This window comes from Arvicanthis niloticus, chromosome 18, assembly GCF_011762505.2.
Source record: "Arvicanthis niloticus isolate mArvNil1 chromosome 18, mArvNil1.pat.X, whole genome shotgun sequence".
NCBI lineage: Eukaryota > Metazoa > Chordata > Mammalia > Rodentia > Muridae > Arvicanthis > Arvicanthis niloticus.
Window position 1 is genome coordinate 21462985 of NC_047675.1, and position 12293 is coordinate 21475277.

The window sequence follows — 12293 nt, forward strand, 5'->3', positions numbered from 1 at the left end:
TGGGGTCAGTCTGGAAAGGGAGCACGGGAGGATAGAAATCAATCCGGTTCGAGTTCATACCCAGGGCAGCCACGGAAAGTGCCAGGAAGGGAAAGGACAGGGTGTTTACCACACATTCTATGGGCAGCCATGGGCATCCAGGAGAAAGTGATGCTGAGTCAAGAAGTCATTGGCCCGGTTTACAGTAAGAGCTGCGAGGACAGCCTGTACTGTTACACCCCACCCACAGCCACCAGAAAGTATCTGCCTGCGGGGAAGCTTCCAGGAACAGTTTCCTGGCACCTCAGATGACATAGACATTCCAGCTATGACTTCCAGTCTGATTTCAACAGACTTAAGCAAGTGGGGAGACACCATGTGCCTCCAGGGAATGAAATTTTGGCGGCCATCTCCACCCTTTCCCTCAGCATCCACTCGTGGGTGGGAGTGGGGAGGGTTATGTGGGGTTTTTCCATCCATGTTTCAGAACACTACCATCTTAGGCCCTTCCTGCTTGGCAGACACCCGGCAAAGGGTCCTGGTCCATATTCTCCCAGAATGGACTGTTCTCCTTCTCTTGAATTCCACCTCCAGCAGAGAGCCCTATCATTTTTTTTCCTATTCCCTCCAAAAATAAGTATCCTTAGTGCAAGTCTTTATGGTCTCTAGTCTCTGACAAATGGCTGGTGCCTCAGTGGATTCGAACCCTGCACTCATCTTGGGCAAGTGGCTATGTGACTGCGCCCCCGTTTCCACTTTTCTACTGTGAGAATAATGAACACTCCAACCTGGGTTTTAAGGGGAAATGAGCTCTAACAGTGCCCAGAGCACGTGACACGTAGGGAGTACATCACCAACAGCGGTTAAATTCGGGTTAGGGCTGGGTTTTGTAACCTGTTCCCACTGCCAGCTTAAGTTCTCCTGTAAGGAGGGTCTCCAAGTCCCACTTTCACGCAGGCTAGCATACAAGACAAGCGCGGGAGCTGCGTCCCCGTTGCATGAACTGGGCGGCCGCACGGGTCTCGTTGCTCGGCTTCGCCTCTGCACTCGGTCCCTCGGGCCCCGTAGTGCCGAGCGCGGCAAAGCGCGCGCGCGAGCAGGCTTCTTGGAACCGGTCCCCACCGGATCGCAGACCCTTTGCGCTCAACCCTTTGCTCTCAATCCCTGCGCCCGGAGAAAGGGGGTGTGACTCAGCGCGGGGGCGTGGGCAGGCTCTGTCCTACGTGCAAAAAGAGGGATGCTTGCAAACTTCGGGTCGTGCGCAGGCCATATCCCCCAAGCCAGAAGAAGGGCGTGTGCAGGCGGCGGGGGCGTGTGCAGGTGGTGCCCTCCCCCCCACAACTCGGGCGGAGCTTTTGCGCTCGACCCAATACTCTCCACTATAAAGGTCGCGGTCCGCGTGCTTCTCTCCATCACGCTCCTTCTAGAACTCTACCGTCGATCTCTAGCCAGTCTTCAACCGCCGCCTCCGCTCGCCATGGACCCCAACTGTTCCTGTGCCTCAGGTAAGGGGGACTGCTGACGGGCCTCTACAACCTAGTTTCTGGGAGAGCTAGACAGGCTTTTTGGTCCATTCCCCAGTAACTACCGGCTGCTCCCTCCGAATTCTGGAACACTTCTGCCCCCTTTAAACTAGTCCTTGAGATAGTGGCCCACCCAAGCTGGGTGGTTTGGACCCTAGTTCTTCGGAGAATTGCATTCAGGTACACCCAGGTCCGGCTCACCTATGCTCACTCACTGCCTTCTTCCTCTAGATGGATCCTGCGCCTGCGCCGGCTCTTGCAAATGCAAAGAATGCAAATGCACCTCCTGCAAGAAAAGTGAGTTGGATCTTCTCTACCTCTTTCCCCTTCACTCCTTGGAGTCCCTAGACCGCCCCACCCCCGCGCCTTCCCGGGAGCCTCCAGGTGGGGTACCTCTGACTCTGTTTCTCGCTCACTGGCTCAACTTTTCTCTACCAGGCTGCTGCTCCTGCTGCCCCGTGGGCTGTGCGAAGTGCTCCCAGGGCTGCATCTGCAAAGAGGCTTCGGACAAGTGCAGCTGCTGCCCCTGAAGTGAGGGGCGGGGGGAGGGGGCGTCCCCATACCTGTGTAAATAGAATTTGTAGGAGTCTAGCCTTTTTCGTACCTGACCCAGTTTTCCACTTTTTTTCTATAAAGCATGTAACTTGACAATAAAAACCGTTGACTTGATTAACTCGGCTTGTCTTTGTGCATGGGATAAGGGGCTGGCAGAGGGGTTGAGATGAGACTGCCCCAGCCTGATTTGGGCTAGTCGGATTGAGTACCTCTCTGGACTTTGACCATCTAGAAAGTGGCGGGCAGAAGCATGTATTGGTCACAGAAATGTGCCGATCCCACTGGGCGTGGGTATATTGGGGATTAAACCCAAAACTTCCTGCTTACTAAACCAGGTGTTCAATGAGCCACAGCCCCTACCCCTAGATGCATAAAGACTCTGGCTTAATTACTTAAGTATGAAATACCTGTGTCTATGTAAACTTTGGTAAATAAAAACGGGAGTCAATCAGGTTTGATTCCCATTTGTAATAATCCCAACACTTGGGAGCCTGAAGCAAAAGGATCATTGTAATTCTGAAGCCAGCTTTGTCTCAAATTCTGGTAACCTTTAGTTTTGAGACAAGATCAATGGTCCTTGAACTTACGGGCCTCCTGCCTTAGACTTCTAAAGGCTGGGATTATAGGCTCGGCTTTAAATCCATTTTTAAAAACAACATGGGCTGGAGAGATGGCTCCAGAGTTAAGAGCAATGGCTGCCCTTCCAGAGGCCCCGAGTTCAATTCCCAGCAACCACATGGTGGCTCAACAACTATCTGTAATGAGATCTGGTGCCTTCTAGTGTGCTGGCATACCCGCAGGCAGAACGCTATACATAGTAAATGTTTTTAAGAAGTAACATGAACAGAACCATGAGAAGTACTGTAAACACTATAAATATCCAAGGGTGTGCCTTACATCTTGGAGACTAAATGGTACAATGTGTCCAGCCTAGAGCTCCCAGGAGGAACTGCCCATGTCTGGTGTACAGGGACACTGACAGGAATTTTTATTTTCCTCTTTCAGAGAGCCCAGTGATATGACTTGGCTGTCAGTCTGGAAGTTACTCTTGGGGTCAGGCAGAAATCTCACTCAGGCCAACCCTTGGCAATTTAAGCAAAGTAACTAGAAATGTGGGTGGAATTGCCCAGCATCTTCCCAGGAGCAAGACTCCAGGTGGAGTCTGCAATTTGGAGGGTGCGGTGGAATTTCCTTTTCTTTAGGAAGCCACAAGGACATGAATGACACTCAATTAAAACCAACGGTTAATGCCCCCGGGTTATTTGTCAAGGTAATGCAATTTGGTCTTCAATCAAAGGGAAAGAGTTTCTTGGCCAGAAGTCAGGACCAAGCTTGCCCTTGGGCTTTCTCTGTGAAGAGTAAATTTACAAGACAGCCCATATTTCTTACTGTCAGGAAGTCCTAGTTCACAGCCCACTTTCTCTCTTACTGGTCTTGTAGCCTGGACAAGTCACTGAACCTCTGACAGAGCCTGTTATGTCCCCAGACCGAACCTCTCAAATGCTGATAGCCTGTCACTCAGCTAAAGCCTAGCTGCTGATAACCACACGTCCCCAAAGAATACACATACTCAGGCAACCAAGTACAGACCTGATGTTTAAGGACTTTCCATTGTTAAGTGCAGTTTGAAAATCTGACCTCTTTTGTCCCTTGTATGCTCTACTGACACCATTTATTCAGGCCTGGCCTTGATTTAGGTGGCACTGATCTCAGGTTAGTGAAAATGTAACCTCAGAGATTTTCCTCTTTGTCTCCAAACAGAGCTAACAAACAAACAAACAAACAAACAAAACAAATGTCCTAATTAAGAGTCCTGTGTGCCAAGTGTGTGTGTGTGAGGGGGTGGGATATAACAGGAGTCCAAGGAATGAATGCTGGGACCTCTCAGTCCCTGAATGCCTTGAAACCAAGTGAACGACAGACACAGGTTTAGCTTCTCAATTAAAATGAAAGACATTGGGCTGGGAATTGGCATCCTGGTGGAGAGTTTACCTGGCATGTGTGAGGCTCTGGGGTTCATTCCTAGAACCGTTAAAAAAGGAACAAAGGAAAGTGGGTCTGGGGGTGTAGCTCGGTGGGTGGTACAGTGCTCACCTAACATGCACAAAACCCTAGGTTCAGTCCCCAGCACAGTGTAAGCAAGGTTTGCTGGCACACATTTGTAATTCTAACACTCAAGAAACAGAGGCAGGAGGATCAAACATTCAAGGATCATAACAGGTTTGAAGCCTGTGCTACCTGTAACACCATCTCAAAAAAAACAAAACAAAACAAAAAACCTCACAAAGCACAACAGATGCTGTGATATACACACACACCTGTATCCTAGCAACTTGGGAAGCTGAAGCAGAAGGCCGTCTCAAGTTCAAGGCCAGATTGGGCTGTTCAGTGAGTTACAGGCCATTCTGAATTACAGAGTGAGTGAGACCCTTGAAAAAGGAGAAGAAGAAGGGGAGGAGGAGAAACTGGGACTGGTGACATACATCTATTATCCTAGCTACTCAGGAGACTGAGGCAGGGGGAGGATTTTTCAGCTCAAAGTCTAGCTACAGAGCACATTTAAAGCCAGCCTGAATGACTTCGTGAGACCCTGTTTCAAAAGAAAAAGAACGTAAAAAACTAGAGACAGAGCTCAGATGCAGAATGCTTGCCTGGTGATCAGGAGGCCTTGGTTTCAATCATATATATACATATATGATTGTATATATATATATATATATATATATATATATATATATATATATATTATAATATATATATATTATGCAAGATATAGGTGTATATGTATATATAATATATATATATATATATACACATATATATATATATCATATTATGCAAGAGGTCTAAAGGCCCAAGAATCTGTTACAGATCTCAGTTTTGATAATATAATAGTCAATAAAATATAACAATTGATAAAACAAGCAAAAGCACCAACTACATGTGGTCCAGCAGAAACATCTCAGTATGCATCCAGAAACAACAAACAGGCAGAATAAAGGAATTGGGCATCCTTGTGCTAGGGCATGCCTCAGCCTGACTTCTACCCCAGGAGTAGTCCTAGCCAGTGCAGAACCACTTATGTCTCTGACTGGGATCTCAGCTTAGGACTTGCTCTTGAGTGCTTAGAATGTGTCTCTAGTCCAGGCTGAAATCCTCTGCTCTTTCCAAACCCAGTCCTTAGCTACTTAAAACCAGTAAACTCGTGAGGTTTGGAGAGAATTGTCCAACATTATCCAGGCACAAATTCTGTTTTCTTATTTTTTTTATCTTTAATTACTCACTTACTAATTTTTGAAATAGGCCGGGCAGTGGTGGCACACGCCTTTAATCCCAGCACTTGGGAGGCAGAGGCAGGCAGATTTCTTGAGTTCGAGGCCAGCCTGGTCTACAGAGTAAGTTCCAGGACAGCCAGAGCTACACAGAGAAACCCTGTCAAAAAAAAAAAAAACATAAATAAATAAATAAATAAATAAAAACAAAATAGGATCTCATTTGTGTGGCCCTGGCTGTCCTTGAACTCGCAGAGATCCTCTGCCTCTGGCTCCTAAGAGCTGAGATTAAAGAGCTAGCCAAGAACTTAGCTCCAAATGAAGGTTTTTGGATCTTCCCCCACAGAAGGTATTACTGTGTCGTCTCCAAGATGAAGTACCCAGAGGAAGGAGAAATGCCCTGGGTGATATATGTTACCAAAGCACTGGGTAGTCGGTTAATGGAAAGATACTTGTATCTAAACCACCAAGAAGGAGGAGGAAGAAGAGGAGAGGAAGAAGAAGGGGAAGAGGGGAAAGAGGCAGAAGAGTGTCAGAGTCCAGGACTGGATGCCTTCTCTGCCTACACAGAAACCTATGTACAGAAGGAATGCATCAGAGAACTTGGGACAAGTACAGAAGCATTAGTGTCAGGCAGTACAGCCCATTGTACTGACTGCTTGTATGGCCTGGGCAATTCACTGTACCTCTGAAACCTCTGTCCTTGTGTGTAAATAGAATTTGCATTTCTATATAGGTATTAAATGAGAAATTGGTTTGATTCCTGGTTCTAGCATGATAGTCACATTGCAGAGTGGCTGGTGATGGTTCTACAACAGTGAAAGCAAAGACTTGCCCAAGGTCATAAAGCTTAGAGGTGATGGTCCGCATGCACCAATGGTATAACTGTTCTCTTGCCCTAGTCACAGGGCCTGACAGCAGAATCTTAATGTTACTCAAAAGTCAGAAACACTGAGAAAAAAAATAGCTTTCTTTACTGTTTTCTATCTAACGCAGTCCCTGGATATCACCTAAAACAATTCCTCTGGAGGGAGAGTACCTCGGTTTTTAAAACCAGCCTGGAGTAGAGCGGATGGGTTAAGGTGTGAGACCCCCAGCCCTGCACGTGCCTAGATGTGTGCCCCCTCAGGAGTGGAGAATAATGTTGAGATGAGTTCTGTTGGCTCTGTTGCTGTGTCCAGAAGGAAGGGGCTCAACCAAGGGGCATGAGACAGACAATAAGGACCAAGAAAGTTAGTAACCAAGGTTAGTCTTTATAAAACTGTCTCCATTGCTTTTGCTAGCTTCGATTCGGATAGAGACGGGGGGTGGGGGATGGGGGGGGGGGAGCTGGTCGCTGCCCAGGAGCTCCCGGAAAGGAGAAGCTGACGATACCGCACTGCGAATGGGTTTACGGAGGCAGTTGGGTTTCCCGAGGTGAGTTCTCGTAATGCACCGGAGCAGTGATGGAACGTAATATCGGGAAAGCACTACAGGGACACGATGTTCCACACGTCTCACGAGTCGTCCTACCCCGGGCCAGAGGCGCCAAAGGGGCGGTCCCGCTGTGCACACCAGCGCCGCCCGAGGGAGCTCTGCACCCGGCCAGAAGACTGCGCTCCGCTCTGCCAAGGACGCAGCGCGCGTGACTTTAAGCGGGGGCTAGAGCAACCGCCAGCTGGGTGCAAACCCTTTGCACCCGGACCGATCCAACGACTATAAAGAGGGCCGGCCGTCCTCTAAGCGTTACCACGACTTCAGCAGCCTGATTGCCTTCTCGTCACTTACTCCGTTAGCTCCAGCTTCACCAGCAGCAGCCTGATTGCCTTCTCCTCACTTACTCCGTTAGCTCCAGCTTCACCAGATCTCGGAATGGACCCCAACTGCTCCTGCTCCACCGGTAAGACTCCCGGTCCTTGAGACTTGGCGGGAATAGGCACCTTTAGTTGGCGATTCATTCTGGTTCTTTCTAGAATCCGCTCTTACAATCGCCTTTACCTGTTCTTGGAGTATTAGTATTGTCCAAACGTTTTCTTTTTGCTTGTTTTGTGTGTGTGTGTGTGTGTGTGTGTGTGTGTGTCGGGGTTGGGGATAGGATTTAGACGCGCAAATGTCTGATTCCTGATCACTCAGGTAGTGGGGACATCTGGGTTGCGGTTGAGTCCCAGACATTACTAAGCTTGTTATGAATTGTCTAGGAAAGAGGTGAAGGACCTTTCTGTCTTGGGAATCAAAGACACAGGTCCTCCCTTACCCTGTGAGGAGAGAAGTGGAGCCAGGATCCCTGGAGTTCTGGGTGGGACTTAGTGAACTGAGCCGGGACGAGTGGTGGCCGCTGCTGTAATCCTGCCTTTCTCACCGCTGTCTTTTCCTCCACAGGCGGCTCCTGCACTTGCTCCAGCTCCTGCGGCTGCAAGAACTGCAAGTGCACCTCCTGCAAGAAGAGTGAGTTGGGACGCCTTGGGTGGCCGCTAAGGTTGGGGTCGGGAAACTCCTACCGAACGGCTCTGAGAAACGTCCTTTGCCTCCCGAGGCTACTGTATTGTCTCAAGACAGGGCTGTGCGGAGACAATTCAAAACTAAAGTCGTCTCCGTTGGGGACAAGAAGCAGGTCTTCAGCCAGGCCTGTGTGACAGGAGGGACTCGGAAGCCTGCTCTGACCTTTTCCTCCTCCTCTTCCTCTTCCTCTTCCTTTCCAGGCTGCTGCTCCTGCTGCCCCGTGGGCTGCTCCAAATGTGCCCAGGGCTGTGTCTGCAAAGGCGCCTCCGACAAATGCACGTGCTGTGCCTAACGCAAGGGACAGTGCTGCCCCCACGTGTACATAGTATCGGACCAACCCAGAGTCTTCCCCTACAGTTCCACCCTGTTTACTAAACCCCGTTTTCTACTGAGTATGTGAATAATAAAAGCCTGTTTGGTTCTAACTCTTGGTTTTCGTGGTGTTGTTTAGAAATAAGAAACTGGGGTTATGGGTCTGGTTTTGGACTCACTGGTGCCAGCCTCTGGCCCCCAAAGAGGTGTTGTGTCTTTGGGTAAAGCCAAGTTATTCCATAAGCTTCCTCATATGCAAGACGGCAACCATGTCTAATGGGTCAGGTCTGTGTTAGAGGAAGGGGTGAAGCAGGGTCCTGGGAGGTAGTCCTATCCTCAAAGCACAGAAAATCTTACATTCTCTTTGGATAACCTTTTCCTCTCATATGGGGTGGGGGTGGTACAAAGATTACCATAGGGTGTCTAGCATGTTAGGCAGGACTAACACTGAACTATATTCCAGACCCCCTTTTTTGGTAGAGAGACGTGTTAGGGGGGCTTTGTTGGCCATTTTCACACAAGTTGCTTAGGTTGGCTTAGAACTCATTCTGCAAGCCCAGTCTGACAAATTTTTGATTCTCCTGCCTCAGCTTCCCAAGTACAGGATTACAGGACCGACTGCCACCAGGCAATTTAAAAGTGATAAAGAGTGTGGCTCTTGCCTGTAATCAAGGCATTTGAGATGTAACAGTAGGAAGGTCAGGAATTCAAGACCATACTAAGTTTGAGGGCAGCCTAGGCTACGTGTGACCTTATCTCAAAAGTGTCACAGAGTAGTACACAACTTCCAGATGTTTGATCCCCAGAGGTTCTATGTAGTTCAGTTTTTGTGTGTATGTGTGCCTGCACATGCGCACACGTTTGTGGTGAGCGTGGAGGCCTGAGATCTCCATCACCTTGCACCTTTACCTTGTGAGATGTGATCTTTCTGCCCCACACTCCTTCCCTTCTCCTTCTCACTCCAGCCTCTCTCTCTGGAGCCCAAAGGTTTTTATTTATTATATAAATACTATACTGTACACTGTAGCTGTCTTCAGACACCCCATAAGAGGGCATTAGATCTCATTACGGATGGTTGTGAGAGCCATCATGTGGTTACTGGGATTTGAACTTCTGACCTCCGGAAGAGCAGTCAGTGCTCTTAACTGCTGAACCATCTCACCAGCCCAGTGATCTTTCGAAGGACTTAGAACTTTATTTCTACTAGAGGATAGCCAGCAGACTCTGGGGATCCACTACTCTCAGCTCAGCTCTGGGCTTACCAACTTGGACTGCCCCTCCTGGCTTTTTATGTAGGTGCTATGGGTTTACACTCCAGTGAGCCTCAAGAGTGGGCAGCAAGCACTCTAAGCAGAGGCCCTAACTCCCTACTGTTTCTATTTTCTATGCACCTTAAACCAGATGTTGTATATCTAGGCACCTTAAACACTTCTGCGGGGGGGGGGGGGGGGTGCACCCTCTGCACTCAGGAAGTTTGCACTCAGCTCATCCACACCCCAGAGTGTCACACTGGGGTAAATGATACTATTTGTACAAAAAACAAAAAACAGCAGAGAGCACAAAATACACTTTTTGAAGGTTCAACGGACCAATAAATATATGAACTCACGGGGAAACTGATTAACCACGCACACAGCTGCTCACTGACAGTGTCCCGTGTGCATACACTTGCAGCTGCGCTGGCCCAGGGATCCTGAAGGACCTCCGTGATAGCCCCTGTGCACACTAGATCCCTCCTTGGGAGGGCCTCCACTGCCGTGACTTAGGTGGCAGTTCCTTGCAAAGTCAGGATGAATTTGCTCTTTCAAATTTCAGCACTGTGACCAGGGATTGAGGACCTTTCCCACGTTTGTAGTCTTCTGACGCTAAACGAAGTACTTTGTGTCAAAACTGTCCCGTGGACTAGGGAGGGTTCGCTGGCTATGGAGAGCCTAGGATAGTTTTAGGCCAAGAACCCACGCCTGTCTCTCTCTGTTGTGTAAACAATGGAAGACAGAGACAAAATCCCGAGTCTGTCCTCTTTCTAGGTATAAGGGAAATGGAGCCAAAGACTGAAGTGGGGACAAAGACAGGCAATGTCACAGAAGCGTATGTGACACCCGCACACACTAATCTCACTCTCACTTTGATGGAGAGAGCATAGTGTAGAGCTGAGCTGAGGGTGGGAAACAGCCAGAACTAGGTTCTTGGAACTATAGGAACCTATAATAGGGAGGAATGACCGGCAAACTTGCTAGAACTAAAAAAAAAAAAAAAAAAGCTGGGCGACTGCAAACAGCGTAGAGCTGAGTGCAAAACCCCGCCTCCTGCGGGCCGCCCAGTGGTGAGCGCAGAAGAAACGCCCCCGCCGGGTGCAGACTCTGCACGCGGAGACTGCGCCCAGCGGGAAGCTTGCGCTCAGCTCTGCCACACCCCGTAGCACTAGGGCAGAGATGAGTGCACCGGTGTGCTGCGAAGAGGGCGGGACTATCGCACACTGCCCAGATCCGGCTCAGAAGCTTCTATCTATCCTATTTCCCATTAGGCCACCCGGGGGGGAGGAGGGGGGGCTTCAACCTCTTCAGAAGAGTGGGTCCTCCGTGTACATTCTGCACAACCCAGTCAGTGTCAAGCCAGCTGAGAGTCCTGGGGGCAAAGTCTGGGCAGGACCTTTGCACACAGAGTGAGGCTTTAACTATGAAGAGAGCAGGCAGGTTCCTTGGTTTCCATGTGCCTCCTTGGTTTCCATGTGCCTCCCAGAAGCCTAGCTCATTTTTTTTTTTTCTCATTTCTTTGGACCTTAAGTCATTTGCATTGGAAATGCGCCCCCAACTGCTCCTGTGTCCCTCGTAAAGGACTTCAGAGCACAGGTTTTCTGAAATAAAAAGTATTAGCTCAGGACACACCCAAAACTCAAGGTCTCAGCACCAACCGAGTTGGGTTATTTGGCTTGGAGAGCCAGAGGACCAGAGGGCAGGGAATAAGAGACCAAGACAAGAGATAGAGGACAAGGGAAAGGGGGAGGCGGGCAGAAATATTTGTCCTAGAAGGACAGAAGACTGCCTCTGGAGAGAGAGGAGACAGGAAAATGGTTGTTTATAAATGTACAAGGGGAAACTCTGTTAGGATGAGGTGTTTAATTTTTACTGAGCGTGTTAATTAGGTGAGCCAAATGGGGGCTTTTGATTGCTGCACTTCAATACTTTGAGAGCTGGACCTTGGTAGTCAGCTTCAGGAGGAGGGATTGGTCAAGTAAGAGAACAGACCTTGGTGGCAAGCTTTGGGAATGGAATCAATGGTTTTTCAACAAGACGGAGTGGGGGAGAAGAGCAAGGTCTGCCAGACACATACTTGCCACTGCTGGCCAAAGTCCCTTCATTGTCATTTCTGGATAAAGTGGGCTCTTTACTGTACCTTGCTGGTTCTCTCTCTGAGGAGCCCTTTGCTAGTTTGTCCCTCCTCCCGCCCACCTCAGCAGCTTCACCACACTTAGGAACATACTAGGTTTCCACTCCTCCATCTTTCCCTCAAGGTTCTCAGGTTCTCATTTCAAGGGAGAAAAGACTGGGTTCTAACCTATCCTGTCCATTGTCACCCCTGCACTTGCCGCTCTGCAGCACCTCGCTTTCTTTCCTGTGGGAAGAACATCTGAGAGAGAATGTGCTTCCCAGCAGTAGGGTGGAGATGTCCGATGGCGTGCTTCTGTGTGTCTCACGGGAGGACAGGGGAAGAATGGTCCGCCCAGACATGCACAGCAATGCTGCCCTCAGGGAGCCTGCCCTGGCTTTTGCTCCTGTCTCTAGCTCTCTCTCCTCCCAACAGGTGGCTCCTGCAGCTGCAAAGACTATAAGTGTGCCTCCAGCCAAAGATCTCAGGGGCTGGGGCTGAGCTTGGGAAGGAAGACACAGCTGGCTCTGGTTGTATGACTCAGGGGACATTGGCTATCCTTTAACCCCTTGAAGACCATTCTGCTTCCACTCCAAAATTTCTGCATCATCCTTAGGTCCCAAGACTAGGTAGGCTATTTCTATTGGGATGCAAACCCTGAAGGACAGACAGAGCCCAGGTCTTCATTAAAATGTCTCCTTATAGGAGCATGGAGCCGTGGTCGTGTCCTATCAGTACTTGGGAGGTAGAGGCAGGAGGATCCTAAGTTCAAGGCTATGTCAGACCCTGTTCATCAATGAATAGACAA

The 12293-nt window shown here is 49.2% G+C and overlaps 1 protein-coding gene across 3 annotated transcripts; it reads left to right on the plus strand.

The window, feature by feature from the left end:
* Nucleotides 1-1316: 1316 nt before the first annotated feature.
* LOC117723529 (metallothionein-1) lies at nucleotides 1317-8232 on the plus strand. 3 transcript variants are annotated; one of them, XM_034523165.2, is made up of 3 exons: nucleotides 1317-1484; nucleotides 1734-1799; nucleotides 1941-2171. In XM_034523165.2, exons 1-3 carry the CDS (start codon nucleotides 1457-1459, stop codon nucleotides 2030-2032), a joined length of 186 nt encoding a protein of 61 aa, XP_034379056.1. In that variant the 5' UTR covers nucleotides 1317-1456; the 3' UTR covers nucleotides 2033-2171. The 3 variants fall into 3 exon arrangements, with proteins under 3 accessions (XP_034379056.1, XP_034379058.1, XP_034379057.1); XM_034523167.2 differs by lacking the exon at nucleotides 1941-2171 and adding an exon at nucleotides 8008-8232 and having other exon boundaries at nucleotides 1324-1484; XM_034523166.2 differs by lacking the exons at nucleotides 1317-1484; nucleotides 1734-1799; nucleotides 1941-2171 and adding exons at nucleotides 7015-7208; nucleotides 7688-7753; nucleotides 8008-8232.
* The last annotated feature ends 4061 nt before the right edge of the window (nucleotides 8233-12293 follow it).

What these genes read in the sequence shown, in the direction of transcription:
- LOC117723529 (XM_034523165.2), top strand. Translation starts at nt 1,457, where the DNA reads ATGGACCCCAACTGTTCCTGTGCCTCAG. An exon ending in CAACTGTTCCTGTGCCTCAG is followed by an intron (nt 1,485 to 1,733) that starts GTAAGGGGGACT and finishes TTCTTCCTCTAG; the next exon opens with ATGGATCCTGCGCCTGCGCC. An exon ending in ATGCACCTCCTGCAAGAAAA is followed by an intron (nt 1,800 to 1,940) that starts GTGAGTTGGATC and finishes TTTCTCTACCAG; the next exon opens with GCTGCTGCTCCTGCTGCCCC.